Below are 19,012 nucleotides of genomic sequence, written 5' to 3'. Positions count from 1 at the left end.
TAAAAAAAAAAAAAAAATTTCATATTCGCTTTGCTTTTGTTGAAAATGTATAGAAATGATCCCTTTTCTCCTTTGCAGCCAAACCTGCAGAATCTTGCTCGGACACATTCCACCTCCTCTCTGCCAGGTAAGAATAAACCCAGTAAGAACATCAGTTTGAAGAACAATTATATAAATTATAACATTAGTGCTATGAAATAATTAGTGCTATATTAAACTATATAAAACCTAACATTTTTTTCTTCCTATATGCGTGTCTAATCAGAGTCCCATGGCTCCGTGGCAGGGCAGAACGGAGATATTACATCACCAGTACGACCCCTCTTGCGTTCACAGTCCTTCCATAACACACTGGGTGAGTGGCCACACTTTCTCTCCTTAGCCATCCCTCCAATCTATGCACACATTCTATCATTTCTCCCATAGCCTTCGCTACTGCTCTGCCTCCACACTGTAGCAGCAACTGGCAGAAAATAAAACACACAAGCCACTGTATTTAAGTTTTAGCTGGCGCCTGCTACCCAAACCGGGCTCAAAGCCTCACTGTGTATTTGTGTGTCGGATTCGGTCCCAGAACCACCTGGGTAATTACCTCACCTGAATGCTGCTTGTTTGTGGCCTGTGTGACGTCCATTAGAGAAAGAGCTGGAAGGCGATGTGTTGACCAATATCACGTCCCTTATGCTTTCTCTTCATTTGTCCAAGAATGCCTCTTCTCAGCAATAATGTGGAGTAAATCGATAAACCAAAATTCCCAAACCCGGTAACCTGTGAAAACCAGAACCCCCTCAGTGTGTTCTGGGTTTCCTGTTGTTCCTATTGTCAGAGCTGCTCTTTTCCTTTTATAGAGCAATCTGTCCTGCTGCTTTCTGGCACTCCACACCACTTTTATGGCGTGTTAGCTCTGTTATATTTCCCCACTGTTTGCTTTTGCGTGGTTTCAGCACGAGTTGCCATTTTTCCTTTAACCAGAGGCAGTCATCTGGTTTACAACTTAAGACTCGTTGTAAAACTTTCTCATACAATTAAAATATTTGAATTTTATGTAACTGCAGCGTAGCCAAGGACTGCCTTTTATGTTTCAGTTAAAGTTTGGAGTGGGGGTAGAGAGCTGTTAAGGTAAATACTTTTATTGTTCGGTGAATGTCACAGAGAATAAAGCCTCTGTCATTACAATGTCATTTATCATTACTAGGTTACAAAGCAGTGGAAAACAAGATAATCCTAAAGAAGCGTGTGAATGCATGAGTGATAGGACATTCGATTCAAGTTGTGACATATCTTTATTTTTGTTGATCAGGTATTGCTTTTATTTTGCCTCCATAACCAAGGAATATATTTTCACATGGTGGGGTGCACCAGAAAAGTGTTGACCCAATCGTAAGAACATGAGTTAAAATCCCCCAAATGCCACATCCATCTGCGAGCAAATTTAATTGTGCTCTCTGGGTGAGAGGGATGACATACTCCATCTCTCCTGTCAATCACAGCAACACTAACCAATCATGGTTGTCCGTGTTGTCATGTTATGTGGAAGAAGGGAGAGTGCTTTCCTCTGAGTTCAGCTGCCTTCACATTTCTTAAAGGAAGCAAAGAAGGAGGTTAGCCTTCACCCTACCTGGTTGGTAGTTGTCGTGTTATAGGTGAGAGCTGGCTGGTGATTAGGAATTGGCAGGTGACCAAATGTGGAGGATTGGGAAAAAATATGGAAGATGCTCAAATCTAGCATTACTGTTTTAGATATCTAAACATTTTAAACAATTCCCAAAGAACTGGTATTTCTACAGGTTCTTCAGATATTATTCTGTCCTCCAACAAAAGCTTGCTTTTCTGTTGATATGTTGAACATATGAACCTTGGTACCTTCATACAAAACAATTTAATAACTGATCATACTTTAGTATTTCATTCATTTAATTTTTTTTTTTTGCTCATTGTTTCCTCTTCCAGGAACATCTCACCCATTCCATACCACATACCCATCCAATCCCACCATGTCCCTTTCAAATCTTGGCCACATGCAGCAGTTTCCGATGCCCATTATGACCAGCTCTGCTCAACTTCCCTACCTGTACCCACCAAACCCTGGATCCCCCAAGACTGTTCATCCCTCACGATCACATGTCCATAGTAACCCCTCCCACCTCACGTCTGCCTCTTCTGGCCCTCATGTCTCAGATTCCATAAGCGCCACTGCTGATGGTAATCCCATGACCACACACATGCCCACCATATGGGCGCCACAAACACCCCCGCTTTTCTCCTTGGCAAACATGCTCTCCATGGCCATGAGCATGGCCCAGTCCTTCATCCCTCCCCCTAACCTGCCTGCCTCTATGCTGCCACCCTTGCCTTCTCTTCCTGGCTTTCCACCACACTTCAGCCATGCTATGCCACCCCAGCCTGGGTATCCTATGGCATATGCACCCCACTATACACTGCCTGTGCAAGCAGATGGCATATACCCACCATACAATCCAGATGCTCCGAATCTGAATCAGGATGCTGTGTATGGATTTGCTCAAAGGACACATTCCACATTTACACATGCACCTGGGATGCCCACGCATACAGACACTCATGTGCAGCAAATGTCCAGCAGTGTCCCACAGAAAGGGGTTCAGGGTAGTCTTCCTACACACATCCAACACCACCCTACGAACTATTCTCTCCCACAAGGATATACAGAAGCTTTTCCCAGACCGTCACTGAGCCAAGCAAGCCTCTCCAGATCATCTTCCTCTGGATTGTCATCTTCCCCAAGACCTAGTCCAGAGAGCATGGTGAGTCCTGCAGACTGTGAAAGTGCGGTTGGTGAGAGAATTACTGCTAGAATTATTGTGGCCCACTCATGCTTGCATGTTGCATTCCTGTTGCAATTCTCAGTTAGAGAATAATCTTCCATGATTAGTAATTCAAGACTAATATTAATGTTCTTGCTTTTATTTTTTATCTTTTATAAGGCTTCTTCCTCCAGTCCAAGATCCCTTTCCCCATCAGCAGAACCAGACACTAGTACCAGTAATTTGTGTGAGCACAGAGAATCTCCTGTCAGCTCTGGTAAGACGGTCTAGAGATCATCACATGCACACAAACAGCAATAAAGGGACATCATCTATTTTGTAATTTAAAAAAAAAAAAAGCCTTTACTGCATATGGGTGTTAGGTAATTACGTAACAGGCAATCTGGTTCTCTTTCTGTCTTGAGCACTGCAAGTTAGTGTGCTTTTGTGTAGACTTGGCTTGCCCATATTGGTGTTGGAAGACAGTACCAGCCATTAGCTATGACTTTAGAGGTGTTGCATAACCATAACCAATGTGCTGTAATGTTCCCTGGAATACAGCCTGTAAGTGTGAGTGCTGCCCAAACCATACCAACGCAGCTAAAAGCCCTTGCTTTTTTTACAAACCATCGTACCCACATTTCTTACGTATGTGTTTATGTAATGCAGTAACTGATATTAATGTGGTAGGGTACCACTGGTGTAACAAAATATCACAAGGTCTACTTGATCAAATAAGAACATACTATATGTATGTACATTATATGTCTGCTTTTAATACTTTACTCTTTTTTTTTGTCTATTCATCATGCTATTTTGTATTCTTCTTTAGAGTCAAAACCAGTAGTAACAGTCGGGCGCTTCCAGGTTTCACCTACAAAGGTGATCCCACCTCCCTCTTCACCTGCTATCAAAAGCCCCAACACTACTCCGGCCCTGACACCTGCTGTTTCACCAGACATTCTAACCAAGATTTCCATTGGTTCCTCACATGATAATCAAACTAAGGGGCAATCAGGGGTAGAGAGAAACAAAATTTCCACCCTGAATGCCACCTTCTCTCAGCACCTCCACATAGATGTTCCTGAAGCTAAACACTTCTTGGATGCTACTCATGACCAAAGCCAATCATTGGACCTTGAGCAGAAGTTGTTGTCTGAGGCTCCTTATGATGCGTTCTGCCTCCATGAACAATCTCAACAAGATGCTAAAATGACCTGGACTGCTGAGACCAAAGAAGAGGAGAAAGCGGAGGTACAGCAGAGTGGCGACGAGGAGCCCGACGAAGATGACAAGGCCCAGGAGGAGCAGCAGCAGAGGAAGAAGAAAACCCGAAGGCTTGGTTCTGTACAGTCTTTGACTGGGACATCAGTAGACAGCGGGCTTTGCGTCATTATGGATCCCGATGGGGGTCTCGGGGACGGGATTATGGACAGCCCTCAATGTTCTGTCCCTCACCACAACATGTGGATGAGCTACACACGCACCAGTTCCTACATGAGCAGTGACGAATCTGAAAGTGAGGACGAGGAGATGTGGGATGAGCTGCAGGAGCTGAGGAAGAAGTGAGCATCTGATTGGATTGCTGTTAAAAACATTCAACAAATCAACAAATTAATTTACTCATGAATTGTTTTACAGGATCGCTAATGATTATCATTCTGTCTCTCAGGCATTTGTCTGAGGTGCAGACTCTGCAGGCGGTACAGAAGCGAGAAATTGAGGAGCTCTATGAGCGGATGGGGAAAGTTCCTCCTCCGTGCATCCTCTCGCCTGCAACCATGTTGTCCAGTCGACAGCGTCGGCTGTCTAAGGGAGGAGGCTTTCCTTCAACTCGTCGTGACAGCCTTCAGAGACTGGATATTCTCCCTATAACAGGTATAGCTTGGGGTTGAAGTAAATTATCCCTACGTTGAAATCTTGATCACAGCCATTATATAAGCAAAATAACGAACGTGACAGATTAGACAAAAAGACCAATCTGGTTATTTGTGTTGTTATGCCGGGGCAGTGGTGGCTTGGTGGTTAAGGCTCTGGGTTACTGAAGGTCGGGGGTTCAAGCCCCAGCACTGACAAGCTGCCACTGTTGGGCCCTTGAGCAAGGTCCTTAACCCTCTCTGCTCCAGGGGCGCTGTATCATGGCTGACCCAGCGCTCTGACCCCAATTTCCTGACATGCTGGGGTATGCGAAGAAAACAATTTCACTGTGCATATGTATATGTGACCAATAAAGACTCATTAATTTTGAGGAATGATATGATAATATTGTGCACAGGACTTTTTTTTTTTTTTTTAAATCCCACACCTTCATGTTCCTGCAGACACTCTTGGCCAATCGTACCTTCTACATCTATTTCTGTTTATACCAGCCTGTGATATTCCCCAACCATGAGCAGATAATGTAGATGAATGAACGTAGTAAATGTCATGCACAGAGCTGCGCAAGTAGAGTGCCATGTCCAATACACTCTCCTGTTAATGAACGTGGCCTTTCTTTGTCCCACAAGCCTCATATCCGCCCGACCGCGCTTGCCCACATTAGAGCAAAAACACTCTCACGACTTTGTTGTTTTGATTCCCACAGGATCCCAGTCCCGGCGCTGAAACCCTATACTCTTTAGTGAAGTGAATAAAAAAAAAAAAGCAAATGTTTTCTGTTGCTCTGATTGCTTCACAGGGATAATAAGAAAGACCTCTGTAAGTGGCAGCAGCAGCGGCAGCAGCAGCGGCAGCAGCAGCAGTTCACAGGAACGATCTGCTAATGGGGTGACGACCTTTACTCCTGACCTTACCAGAATGGTATGCTCCACTTAAATAGTGCCTGTTCCATGCAAGGGTAACTTCAGCTCTTTGCAGTTTCACCAGCATTAGTCCTAATAGATTCTAGTATAATATATGAACATTTCAAACACATTTGTGCCTTATGTTTTTAAAAACCTTTCATGTCCCCCCCACTCTCTCTTCTTTCACAGTAAACATCCATAACCAAGCCTGTTGGCAGAACTAGATTAGACTACCTCATCCAGCGCATGCCTGCTGTTCTCTTTCTCATCCTACTGAGGAAAGAAGACTTTACACAGACCGATAAAAGCCTTTCGCTGCTGGCGGACGAGTGTGTGTCAGCAGCACTTCCTGTTCTGTCAGTTATAGGATCACAGTCACTGTCCCTGATGATGCTAGCAGTGTTCCACCACTGTTAGTCTGCAACCCAAGGAAAACATATTCTTAACTCCAGAGCGTAAAACACACTGTGTACTTGAATACTAATATATGAGACCATGCATAGACTTCGGTGTTGTGTACAGTCCTACAAATCAAACAGACAAACTGCAAAATGAACTTCCACTACTGCCATGCAAAAACTGTGCTGCTGTGAGGATGCCGTTGTCGCTGTCGTTTCTACGGTGAGCTCAGTGACACGAGAGTAACCTGCCTATTTCTGATAGCTCACCAGTGGCTCACTAATGACTCAAGCCTGGCCATGTCCTTTGCACTTTTCTAAAATAAACCGCCTGTAGATGCAGCTGTCAGACCTGCTGAACAGGCATGTGATTCTTTTGGCTGTGTGGTGAGACAGAGAGAGAGAGAGAGTGTGTGAGAGAGAGAGAGAGAGAGAGAGAGAGAGAGAGAGAGAGAGAGAGTGAGTGAGAGAGAGAGAGCGCGTAACAGAAAATCCACTGGACAGTGTATCTCTCCTGAATGTTTCCTGATATTGTGCTGTAGTAAATGTGACATGACTTAATAATCCTGATCAAAGAAAACCAATTTAACATGACATTAAACTGCTGCCTGATATACTGTATACTTTATGTAAATGCGCATTTTAGTTCCTAGGGTATATGTTCCGCTACACGTGTCTATTTTTTACCTTTCACTTTTTATTATATTATTAATGTGAATCAAAACTGGAGACACGGATCTGATGGATGTACAGTTGAACTGAATTGTGCATTATACAAGCATGATAGTAAGTTAAGATATTTTTGAAAGATCTTGAAGCAGTGCAGTTCAGTTCTACTCTTTGCTCGAGTGCATAGATGGAAATGCCTTTTTTGGACATACATTCACTGATTTATAACGATATACGGAGGCTACTAATCAGCCAAAATGCACACAGCACTTCAGCAGATCAGATTTAAGTTGCAGACTATACAGCCGAGCCTAGGGTAAATAACTTGTTATCTCTCTGATGATGTTTTAGCTCCTTTTGCTTTGATGCACTTTGGTTTGAAGATCTTTCTGTATTACTTGGGAAATCAAAGCCAGATTGTTGCCTGGTGTAAAAAAAAAAAAAAAAAAAAGGAAAAAAAAAAAAGAGTATTGTTTCATGAATAAATATTTTGTAATCTATTTCTTACCTAAAGGTGTATACGTAAATGACTTTAAAGGGATAAAAAGCTTACGTGAGGTTGTTTAAATTTAATAGAAATTATTTGTTTACCTTACCATCCCTCTATTAATAAAAATATTATTAATAATTAATCACAAACTGTGAAATAACATGTTGCCTTTAAATAAGCAGTGAATTAAAAATACGTGATAAAAATGTATTGTTTTACAGAATGTGATGCCTGTTTGCAAAGCTGCTATACTGCCATGCATTGTCTTTACTTTTTTTCCTCTTTCTTTTTTTTTTTTTTATACCCAAGATGAATTTGAATATACTTTATGCTAAAAATGTTTATTTGTACAAATAAATAAAAATATAAATGAATAACATTTGAATGTGCATTTGAAGGCTATGGCACATATCAGACATTTATTTATGTTGCAAAAATCAAAACCTTTACAGCTTAAAATTATTTACCATTTAAACATTATCAACAGTTTTTCCATTACATGGCCAAAGGTCTGTGCAGTGCTGAACCCATGTGTCAGAGATCACGCGCTTTCCGTGGAGAATAAGGTGTAGCAGTGCCCTCTTGTGGCACGTTGATTCAATTCCTCACAATTATTGACTGTAATTCTCGTTCACATCAGCACTGTTCTTCCAGTCTGTGGCTTTCTTGTAGAAATCTTCATGAACGAACAGAGAAGCATCTGGTAGTCTTGAATAATCCACGGAGTCTTAAATGACTCCATACTGGACAGAGTCGTGCACTGGCTCATTGCTGTCCTATTCTGCTCCAGGAACTTTACGCTGCACCCCAAACACTAGAATATGCGTCTAGTTAATATTCTTATTAGATAACATAATCAGTTCAGGAGTCTTCAACCTTATCCAGAAAGTGTGTTCTTGCTTGGTTAGAATGGAAAAACCACATCGACCCTTTGTGGACAAGACTAAAAGACCCATGGTGTAGTTTGTAGGCAAGGAATGGTACACGCGTTAGTTTTTACACAAGTGTTTAGTATACACATCTAGTTTAGATTACATTATAATAGAACACAGCTGATCAACACTTTATGTGACGTCTGAATATTAGGGCCAAGTGTACTGGAACATGTCTCCAGAAATAAGTAATGGGAGCGCTGATAACAGAATTATTTCATTCTCGGTGTAGTTCACTTATGGACGAGGCAGAGAGCCGTTTAAGAATAGACCAAAAACACGATTTCCTTTCACTGGTGCAAAGCATAGTACAAAACATCTTTTGGCATCCAGTTCATCCAATCCAGTTAGTTTGCTCCGGTCTTTGAGTTTCGCATCCTGGCAGACACCTTTGCTTCTTCATCTATCTCATCCATGATCCTTTCTTGAGACACAGAGAAGAACGTATACCCATCTGGTGAGACTTAGTCAAGGCTTGTACACTTTTACAAAATTGCTAGCTGTACTTCCGATGCAGTATATTTATAGAGAAAGGCTTTCATTGTAAAACCGCTGCATTTATACAGCGGGTTCGGAAAGTATTCAGACCCTTCCACTTTCTTGCATGCTTCATTGATATACTGGGTTACATTTTTTGGCCATTAACGTTTGCAAATTTATTAAAAATCAAAAACTGAAATATATCCGTTAGACCCTTGGCTACACCACTCCAAATTATACTCACGTACAGTTGTAATCAAAATGATTCAACCCCCATTGCAAATCAGGTTTATTGTCAAAACAGACAGACTTCCCACTGTTGGCAATGAATAAATCAAACAAAAGCAATTGAAATAGTTCAAACCGAAGAACATTACTCAACTGGAGGCCATTACTCATGACTCCTCAGGAACGCTGCCAGAAACTCTGCATCTCGTTCGCAGCTGGTCATAACAGCATAACAGTGCATGTCAGACAAAAAGCCAAGCCATAAAGTCCAAGAAACCGAGTCCAGGCTAAAAGGGCCTCGGTCAGGGAAGTGACCAAGTACTCAATGCCCACTTTAACAAAGCTTCAGAAGTCCTCCGCAGAGATGGGAGAAACTGCTGGAAGGAGAACCATCTCAGAAATAATCTATCAGTCAGGCCTTTATGGCAGAGTGGCTAGATGGAAGCCAAGGACTATGAGACCTCATCTGGTTTGATAAGGCAAGAATACATCTGGCAAAACCAGGTACAGCTCACCAACTGGTTAATACCATCCTTATGGTGAAGCATGATGGTGGCAGCATTATGCCATTGGGGTGCTTCTCAGCAGCAGGAATAGGGAGACTGGTCATAATTGAAGGAAGGATGAATGTCATCATGTCAAATACAGAGAGGTCCTTGACTGAAGAATATTAGTAGAGTAGCTTGAGGAAAAAAAAATTTTATGTTCTTGAGTGGCCCAGGCAAAGCCCAGACTTTACCCCATGGAACATCTGTGGGGAGACATGAAGACAGCAATTCACAGACTCTCCCCATCCAATCTGATTGAGCTTAAGAGGATCTGCTAGGAGGAATGTGAGAAACCACCCAAATCCAGGTTTGCAAATCTGGTAGAGGCTTACACAAGAAGACTCGAATAACTGCAGCTTAACTAAATTAGATTTCACGTTTGGGTTTTTCATAAATTTGCAAGCATTTCTAAAAACTTGTTTGCGAGTTGAAATGATAGTTTATTGCGTGTACAGTATACTGAGGGCCAAAAAAAAAAGAAAAGAAAAAAAAAAGGTCCATTTAATCCATTTAAATCTAAAGTGATACAATAAACTGTGCAAGAACCATAAGGGGTCTGAATACTTACCAAACACACATATATTTGTAATAATTATTATATTTATTACAATTATTTCTAATATATTGATGATTGGATTACTGGTAATTATGGTGCTTCATAAATCAGAACATTTCAATCATAAATTGTCTTTTTGTTTTGCTAGCTTAGACTTTTCCCTATTGCTGAAAAAGGTCTGGGAAATGTTTGCAAAAGTTCTCGTTTCCATGGCTCCAGACACGTCTTGTGTAACAGAACACAGATTAAATTACACTGTACCGTTGCTACCCCGTTTAGAGGACTGGCAGGTATAATAAATGGGCCACCCGTGCTAAGGATGGGCGATTTCTTATCGTTTGTGATATACCGGTAGAAATTCTCCCCACGATAAGAATGAGTCTTCTCGCGATAATAACGATAAACCTAATCGATGACGTATTTCTGTGAGCGACGGTCTGCGACCCGTCCGCAGCTCACGTGCAGAGCGGAAACGAGTACGACGGAAGGCGGACGTGACGCTGAGGAGGAGTTCATCGCTAAACGAGGAGCTACCGTTACCTCTACAATCTGGAACTGGTTCGGTTACAGAAAATCAGTTTTATTTTTAGATCCGTGTTTGTGTTTCTGACGCTCTCAAGATCACAGTGATCACTTGTAGCCATAAACAGTGGCGCACGGTACTACATTTATATCGTCAGTGATATCCTTATCACAATGAATACCAGAAAATATCGTGATATAGTTTTAAACCCATATCGCCCATCCCTAATCCGGGCTAACCCGTCCTGTCTTTAAGAGATAAATATATAACGTTTCATATTCAGCACGCTCGTCAGATTATTTACAGTTAACAAATGACTTAAAGTGGATTGTTTACACCAAAGAAATGAGTTGTAATCTATTGTTTTCAAGTCCAAATAAAAATAAATCTATTATATTCACAGTGTCTTCTAATTTTTTTTCCCCCTTCTCCATGTAACACATTCTGATATGCATATGACCATGACAACGCAAAAAAATATGCAAATAACACTATGACGACATCTTCAACGTGCATGCATCAGCTACTTCTCCTCGAAAAGAATTAGCAACACTGCTTCTGATTTTATATTATATATATACCCCTAGATTTCCCTCCTGTCTAAATCCTAAATGAACCCGTTAATAGCAGTGTAATAATAATAATAATAATAATAATAATAATAATAATAATAATAATAGCAGCCCAAATCGCGTCCTACTCACTGTATAAGTGCGCTTGTCTTGGATTTAGCTAGTTTAAATAAGACTAACGGGTTGTTTACCAAAACAAACAAACAAACAAACAAACAAACAAACATAACTCGTTATTTAGTGACTTGTCAATAAATGAAACTAAATTACATTTCCTATTTAATAAATATAGCTAACTAGCTAGCTGACTAGCCTCAATAACCTTGTGTAATGGTAGTTAAGGATACAGATCCCCATCACCAGGGCTCCAATGGCGAGTCCTGTTATGACATTTCGGGTGCGGAGTTTTTGGCTCTTCTTCTTCCAGTTAGCAAGTTCCGCTTGCCGGATGAATTGCAGCTGTTCTCGTGTCAGATTGTCCTTGGTCGGATCTATCCTCCTGGCAAATTCGCCTTCAGGTTTACCTTTACCTTCCTGGTCAGCCATGCTTTTGCGAGCGCGCGTGTGTGTGCTTGTGTGTATTTTAAACAGTCAAAGATGCGTTACATGTGCGCAATGGGGCCGCGCTTTAGAAACGCATACTAAATGCGTTAGTATGTCAAAATACTAGCTCGGCTTAGTTTAATATAATTAACATACGTGCAGTGTTATTATATAATTTTGTCACACGACATGCTTATGTTTTAAATGTTTTTATTATTATTATTATTATTTTTTAAATTTTTTTATTTATTATTATTTAGTCGTGTGCATATGCGTTACTTTCACGCTAGCGGTTGTCAGAAAACCGGAAGATCCGGTTGAAACGGTTAAAGAAGAAGAAGAAGAAGAAGGTCGCCCTCTAGTGTGCTGTTGAGGTAGTGTGATATAGCCGTGATATAGTTGGAGAAAACATCGTTGCTATAGTTATGAACAACCTCAAACTTAAGCCCACACTGGCCAAAAGACTGTCAACATCTTCACTGAACCATCAGAGAAACATAAGATTTGGTGAAGCGTCTTTTGAGCTTTTATCAGACTTCCTGAGCACCCTTAGCAACCAAAACAAGTCGAGCTTGGAGAATGTTTCAAGTGTGTGTGGGAATTTTAAAGACAGAAGAGTAGTTGGTGGGTTAAATTCGACTTCACTTGGTGTATTTTAGGATACGTTGAGGATGTTTGATGTAGTTTTTAACTTTACGTTTCAAATTTTAAGTCCAACTATTTCCTTTCAGAGAACAACACATACAGTGACCTTTCCTATACACATGTTTTCCCTGAGCTGTAGTGTTACACTGCTTTTAATCACTGCCCAAGTCTAAATGTCTCTACTGTTATCATATATATATATATTTTTTTGCACTTACAGAACATGCATTCCTTATTTGTGAGGAGTTTAGACTTGACCCTTTAGTGGCTTATCATGCCATTGAAATACTAGAGAGGCAAGTCACAAAACAGGTTACATATAGCTGTATTTTACTTCTCAGACATACCCCCCCCACCCCCAAAAATCATTAACAATCTTGATTTTCTTACTTCAGATTTATGCTGAAGCACATTGAGAATGTATTATCTCAGCAGAAGAGTGAGGTGTGTGACGGCAGTGTGTGTGCAGCCAGAGGAACCTACGAAGAGCTGGTCTTTCAGAGTCTGAGAGACAAATTCTGTCTCTTCATTATTTCAAGCGTGCAAATCGCCAGCAAAGTAACCCTACATACCAATGTAAGTAGAGGTCGACCGATTGATCGGTTTTGCCGATTAATCGACACTGATAACTGAGTGCTGGAACTATCGGTTATCTGCAAAAATCCACACCGATAGTTTTTCCCGGTTGTGTGAGCGGCTGAGAAGAGTCTGCTGTCGTTATACAGTACGAGAGCGGCCTCTAGAGGCGAAATAAAAACTATCACTGATCAATTTTGTTGTGTTGTTTGAAGTGTTTTTTGATTCATTTTCGATGTCTCTATTTTTACTTGTTATTTGTAGTGTTATTTGTAGTGTAGTTATTTGTAATGTAACTGTTCATGGTACAGTCAGTACTGTTTATTTTAGTAATGAAGTTCAGCAGTATTTTATTTTGAGTGGTATGTTTTCATTCAGTATCAGTTTTAAAATCACTCGTTTGATTAATCGGTTTTCGGCAGGTACCGCCCGACTTCGGTATCTGTAAAATCCACTATCGGTCGACCTCTAAATGTAAGAGTATAAAGATAAGTTGGAAGTGATCAGTTATACTGTTAGTATGTTATAATGAGATTCTATGTCGAATACAGGTGATTGAGAACAGTTCTGCATTGAGATACCTTCAGATGGTTGGTACTGACTGCCCCAAACAGAAAATATTAGACTCAGAACTTCTCATCTTGAAAACTTTGGACTTCAAAGTGAACATTCCAAATCCTCTGTCATATGCGGAGACTCTCCTAGAAGTTCTTGGTAAAGTTAAAGTTTTTGGTAAAACTATCTTGTAAGCTGGACTTACTTTTAAGTGAGAGCTCACTATGGTCAGATCAGCTTGTCATACTTTTGCTGTGGTATATCAAATGGCCTTGTGTGTTTCCTATAGGCCACAATGACCCGACAACACCTGTTGTACACTTGCATCACCTGTGCAGGTATGTTCTTCAATTTGTTTACCTGCAGAGAGAGTCAATCTACAGCTCATTACTCATGGCTGTAACTGGATGTCTCAGCCCCTCTCCAGATCAACGGTAACTACAGTGTGTGTGTGTGTGTGTGTGTGTGTGTGTGTGTGTGTGTGTGTGTGTGTTGAAGATTCTGTGATAGAGCGAAATGCAGTCAAGCCACTGAAAAAAAGTGAAATACACTACACAAATTCTACTGCTTTATTTATTTATTTATTTATTTATTTATTTATTTACATTTGTGACATGCAGAAAACGTTACACACTGAAACGCAAAACATTCATTGCATTGCTCTTATATCACTCGAGCACTTCAGTGAAAAACAATTTGCAGTGCCTTGCTTTTTTTTGTTTGCTTTAAAAAAAAAAAAAAAAGAAGAAGAAGAATTAAATGCTCTACTCATGTCAGAAGTAAATGTAGATCCCAGCTGCATTTCACTATCATCAGCATGTTGCAGTCATGCCACACTGAAACACAGTCACCCTCCAATCACATCCCTAAGTCAAACTCAGGGGTGTGGTTATAATCCAAGAAGGAAAGATGGGCCTGAAAAGGGGTCTTTTTCCAGGATATAAAGGAATGCCCTTTATAGTTTCTTATTGCCTCATGATTTCTGCATTCTGCATTGATTTTTGAACTCTTAATCGTCATGCATTTCAGAATTGCTACTAAGACATGATAAAAAGTGAAATAAAAAATACAACTTACGGCTGTAGGAGTCATGTTGTGTTACAAATATATTTCCACTGCACTGCAGAGTGAACATACACCCTTGTACCTATTGTTTTTCTGTTCGTTCACATGCTTAGAATGTTTTAGAGCATGGTCTCATCACTACAGCAAGGTGCCACTGATTGGCACACACTGAATGCTCTTGCTTCTCATTGGTTGTTTCCTCTGTGTGTAACAGGGCCAAGTTTGTGCCTGTGACTGAAGATTGCATGTTGTTAGGGGTTGGAGTGATTGCTGTGGCTGCTTTCATCTACCAAACATCTGCTTGGGAGAAGGTAAGTCTGTACTGCACTTACAACCGGACCATGTTCGGTAAACAGATTGTTTGCTGTTTTCTTTATGAAATGTTGTAAGACAAAACATTGTTTTGCAAAATATCTCTAAAGAGTTTCAGGTTGTTCGTTTTTTCTTTGTTGCTAACTAAACTCTTGATAAAATAACTAAAAATTCTCTTGGGAATTCTGTTGTGTTTTAAGCATTGTTTTAGGCTCATTAGTGGAAGTGGAATATAAAAATGGCAATTTTGGGTTATGATTTCCATCTCTCTCTAGCTCACACACACACACACACGCGCGCACACGGGCGAATATAACCACAGTTAAGGTGGTGCCTTCAAATACAGCTCTCAGAGACCCCCAGCCAATCAATATTTTTTGCTCTGTCCCAGTTCCTAGCATATATTTTTCATGGCTGGGTGGGTCTGTAAGCGAGGTATGTGCTTTAATCTGTATGTCAATAGGCCAACTGGAACTGGAGCTACAAGTTCTTAGACCCTTAGACCTACCCACTACATGAACAATAATGGCATTCCTCTTAACAGTTCTTATATAAAGTAAAGAATTGAGTCAGCGTTTTTGCGTAATTTTGCATCTGTTCACCAAACATTTGTGTTGGATTTGAAATGCATCAATTAAGATGTGATTGAAGTGTAGACTTTCAGGTTTCACTCAAGGTGTTTAAAAATATATCGCATTAATCGTTTAGGAATTATAGTCATTTATTTCAGAGTACCCCCATTTTCACAGACTCAAAAGTAATTGTACAAACTAATATAATTATAAGTATAAGGGTTAGTTTTAATACTTGGATGCAAATCCTTTGCAGTCGATGACTGCCTGAAGTCTGGAAGCCATGGACATTACCAAATGCTGAGTTTCCTTCTTTGAGATGCTTTGCCAGGCCTCTACTGCAGCTGCCTTCCATTGCTGCTTGATTTTACGTCTTTCTACCTTCAGTTTTGTCTTCAGTAAGTGAAAAGCATGCTTAATTGGGTTGAGGTCAGGTGACTAACCCATTTAAGAACATTCCATTTCTATGCCTGCTTTGGGTCATTATCCATCTGTACGGTAAAGCGTTGTCCATTTAATTTTGCAGCATTTGATTGAATTTATTCAGCATTTGGCTGAAGAATAATTTAAAGTATAGCACTATACACTTCAGTATTCATCCTTTTACTTATGTCAGCAGTCACATCATCAATAAACACCAGTGATCCAGTTCCGTTGGCAGTCTTACATGCCCATGCCATAACACTTCCTCCACCAAGTTTAACAGATGATGTGGTATGCTTTGGATCATGAGCCATTCCTTTCCTTATCCAAACCCTTCTCTTCCCATCAATCTGGTTTAATCTGTCCAAGGAATCCTGTTCCAGAACTTTTTTTTAGATGTTTTCTAGCGAAGTCTAATCTGGTCTTTCTTTCTTTCTTTCTTCCTTGAGTATTACCAGTAGTTTGCATCTTGAGGTAAACCCACTGTATTTACATTCTTGAAGTTGTCACTTCATTGTAATCTTTGACAACGATACACCTACTCGTCCAGAGTGTTCTTGACTTGGCTAGATGGTGTGAAGGGGTTCATGGTGTGAATTCGGTGATCATCCACTTTAGTTGTCTTCCGTGGTCTTCCAGGCCTTTTGGTGTTGCTGAGCTCACCAGTGCATTCCTTCTATTAAAGAATCTACCAATTTTTTTATTCACTCCTAAAGTTTCTGCTATCTCTCTGATAGGTCTGTTTTGTTTTTTCAGCCTAATGACTGACCTCCTTCACCTGCATCAGCATGTCTTTGGACCACATATTGAGAGTTTCCATGAACAGCTACCAAATGCAAATTCACTGCTTGAAATCAACACCAGACCTTTTATCCCCTTAGTTTGTCATCTAACAACGGTGAAACAAGCCACACCTGGCCATGAAACTGCTTATTAGTCATTTGTCCAATTACTTTGGTGCTTGTTAAAATAGAGAGACTATGTAAAAAAATGCCTGTAATTCCTAAACCATTACTGAAATATTTTTGTTAAACCCATTGAATTAAAGCTGAAAGTCTGCACTTCATCACATCTTGATTACTTCATTTCAAATCCATTGAGGTGGTGTACAGAGGCAAAACTATGAACATTGTGTCACTGTCAAATACTTATGGACCTGACTGACCATAGGTACACAGATTTTTGATACTTGATTTTTAAAACTGATTAATACTTCTCTCATTACAACAGTAACATGCAGTATTACATTAAGCTACAACATTTTGTTTAGTATTAGGATTCTGTATGGACTGCAGACTAAATTTATAATCCACATGTGCATGTGCATTTATACTCTAGGTAGTGGAAGAGCTCACTCTGATCACTGGTATCTCAGCAAAGAGCATCATGGACTTTACTCGTGTGACCGTCATGCACATCACCAAGAACAAAGTAAAATAACCCTAATGAAACATTTGATCAGAAAACTTTGACCAGTAGTGTTTGATCAGTAGTGTTTGATCAGTAGTGTTTGACCAGTAGTGTTTGACCAGTAGTGTTTGGCCAGTAGTGTTTGACCAGTAGTGTTTGACCAGTAGTGTTTGATCAGTAGTGTTTGGCCAGTAGTGTTTGACCAGTAGTGTTTGACCAGTAGTGTTTGATCAGTAGTGTTTGGCCAGTAGTGTTTGATCAGTAGTGTTTGATCAGTAGTGTTTGATCAGTAGTGTTTGAAGGAGACTATTTCCTACAGAAATAACTGTGCTATTTTCGAAATGCAAAAAGTAACTCACTGTCCCATCATTGTGTAAAAAGTAGCTCAAACGTAGTTAGAACGGAAAGTTTAAATATTGATAGATAAAATTTGAGCTCCCATCTGTTATTATTTGGTGATTTATGATATTGCACTGCATTGTTACAATTTTCAATTACATGCTGAATAAATTGGTCAAGTAGATTTTTAGATCCGTGATTTGAAATCAGTGGACAGTACTGTTGTCATGGTAACTCCTAACTGGGCTCATTTCCTCACTCGAGCTTGCTGAGCTTGAAGTCCAGCCAGAGTGCCAGAGGGGTCAGTGTCCATGTTTTTTTTTTTTTTTGTTTTGTTTTGTTTTGTTATTTAAACCAGTGTTTTCATTTAGCAGTAGCATGATGCATTAGTCTGCCCTCAGAATTGAAAATGTTTAATGACCCAATCACACAATGAATCAAAAATTGTAGATTGTGTTAAACTGGTCTGTGACAGTGATACTCCATTACATCAAAGTGAGCCAAATCTACAGTCACAATCATTTTACCACGCTCCACACTGACACTTAAGCACCTGCACAAAGAACAGACATATATTTGAAACCATAACCCATGGCTAGCATACATACACAACCATGGTATAAGAATTATTTTATGGGCCATTTGTCTATAGCTTTAAGGCTGCTTGGTTCTTCCTTGGTTTGTAGTCACTCACAAAAAGGCATCGGACTTAATGTGGATTAAAATTAAAAATTAAAAATTAAAAATATGTGGATTAAAACCCAGATTTGTCCGTAGTGTATGAATGGGTGTGTGAGTGTGTATGTGATTGTGCCCTGCGATGGATTGGCACCCTGTCCAGGGTGTTCCCCGCCTTGTGCCCGATGCTCCCTGGGATAGGCTCCAGGTTCCCCATGACCCTGAAAAGGAGTAAGCGGTATAGAAGATGGATGGATGTCAGTCATTACCCTTTGAGTGATTGTCAGTTAGTTACGAGGTTCAGCCCCTTTGAGAGCTCTCCCAGTCATCATATGGAGAAGCCATGCACCCAAGCAGGAAAAGCGAAGCGCACACTGTCCAATAAACATCGAGATATTTTTTTCTATGCAAAACTTAGCCTCCCATTTACTTACTGACTCCCGGTGAAGCTGTGTGTCTGGGCAGGACCCAAAACTAGGTATTAAAAGCCTGTTGTCCAATGAGCTTTAATCTTTGCTCCCATTAAAACACAGTGTACTGAATCTGAAAAACAAAACAAAAAAAAAACCCACTGTGGATCAATGGAGTTCTCTCAGCAGGGCATTTACGGACTTTAAACAAGATTTTCACCCGGGCTACGATGTCCACTGAAAACAGTTTGTGATAAATGAATGAACAGCTTGATATTCAAGTGAGGTATTTGATCATTTGATTCGCTAACATATTGAATTTCACCAAGAGTGATGAATAATACAGACACATTTCTACATTTTATATGTGAAACATTTCATTGCTGCATTTGAATGACAAATGGGGAGGTTGAGCTTCCTATATAGTCTTAAAGCAGTCGCCCGTGGTATGCATATGCGAGGCAGTGAAACTCTACTAGCTGGCAAACTGTTTTATTATATGAAAAAGCATTAAGCAGGTTA

At 40.2% G+C, this 19,012-nt stretch overlaps 3 protein-coding genes across 5 annotated transcripts in view; 2 read left to right on the top strand and 1 right to left on the bottom strand.

Moving 5' to 3' along the window:
* The window catches only part of wnk4a (WNK lysine deficient protein kinase 4a), a 52,552-nt gene extending 46,934 nt beyond the window's left edge, over nucleotides 1-5,618 (top strand). Inside the window, exons 13-19 of the mRNA XM_053640400.1 lie at nucleotides 79-127; nucleotides 266-355; nucleotides 1,951-2,783; nucleotides 2,964-3,060; nucleotides 3,616-4,348; nucleotides 4,456-4,661; nucleotides 5,461-5,618. Of these exons, the coding sequence (XP_053496375.1) occupies nucleotides 79-127; nucleotides 266-355; nucleotides 1,951-2,783; nucleotides 2,964-3,060; nucleotides 3,616-4,348; nucleotides 4,456-4,661; nucleotides 5,461-5,597 (2,145 nt within the window). The 3' untranslated portion in view covers nucleotides 5,598-5,618. The remainder of the gene's footprint in view (nucleotides 1-78; nucleotides 128-265; nucleotides 356-1,950; nucleotides 2,784-2,963; nucleotides 3,061-3,615; nucleotides 4,349-4,455; nucleotides 4,662-5,460) is intronic.
* A 1,892-nt stretch (nucleotides 5,619-7,510) lies between these two features.
* On the bottom strand, nucleotides 7,511-11,556 carry LOC128616681 (cytochrome c oxidase assembly factor 3 homolog, mitochondrial). The gene is made up of 2 exons (XM_053639371.1): nucleotides 11,310-11,556; nucleotides 7,511-8,509 (listed from the first exon to the last, which is right to left on the bottom strand). Exons 1-2 carry the CDS (start codon nucleotides 11,506-11,508, stop codon nucleotides 8,403-8,405), a joined length of 306 nt encoding a protein of 101 aa, XP_053495346.1. The 5' UTR covers nucleotides 11,509-11,556; the 3' UTR covers nucleotides 7,511-8,402.
* On the top strand, nucleotides 11,535-18,332 carry cntd1 (cyclin N-terminal domain containing 1). 3 transcript variants are annotated; one of them, XM_053639368.1, is made up of 7 exons: nucleotides 11,535-12,129; nucleotides 12,371-12,446; nucleotides 12,546-12,726; nucleotides 13,278-13,440; nucleotides 13,571-13,715; nucleotides 14,561-14,657; nucleotides 16,992-18,332. In XM_053639368.1, exons 1-7 carry the CDS (start codon nucleotides 11,931-11,933, stop codon nucleotides 17,091-17,093), a joined length of 963 nt encoding a protein of 320 aa, XP_053495343.1. In that variant the 5' UTR covers nucleotides 11,535-11,930; the 3' UTR covers nucleotides 17,094-18,332. The 3 variants fall into 3 exon arrangements, with proteins under 3 accessions (XP_053495343.1, XP_053495345.1, XP_053495344.1); XM_053639370.1 differs by lacking the exon at nucleotides 16,992-18,332 and adding an exon at nucleotides 16,410-16,602; XM_053639369.1 differs by lacking the exon at nucleotides 16,992-18,332 and adding an exon at nucleotides 15,487-16,001.
* The last annotated feature ends 680 nt before the right edge of the window (nucleotides 18,333-19,012 follow it).

This window comes from Ictalurus furcatus, chromosome 13, assembly GCF_023375685.1.
Source record: "Ictalurus furcatus strain D&B chromosome 13, Billie_1.0, whole genome shotgun sequence".
Lineage (NCBI taxonomy): Eukaryota > Metazoa > Chordata > Actinopteri > Siluriformes > Ictaluridae > Ictalurus > Ictalurus furcatus.
This window is presented reverse-complemented; position numbering and strand designations above follow the sequence as displayed.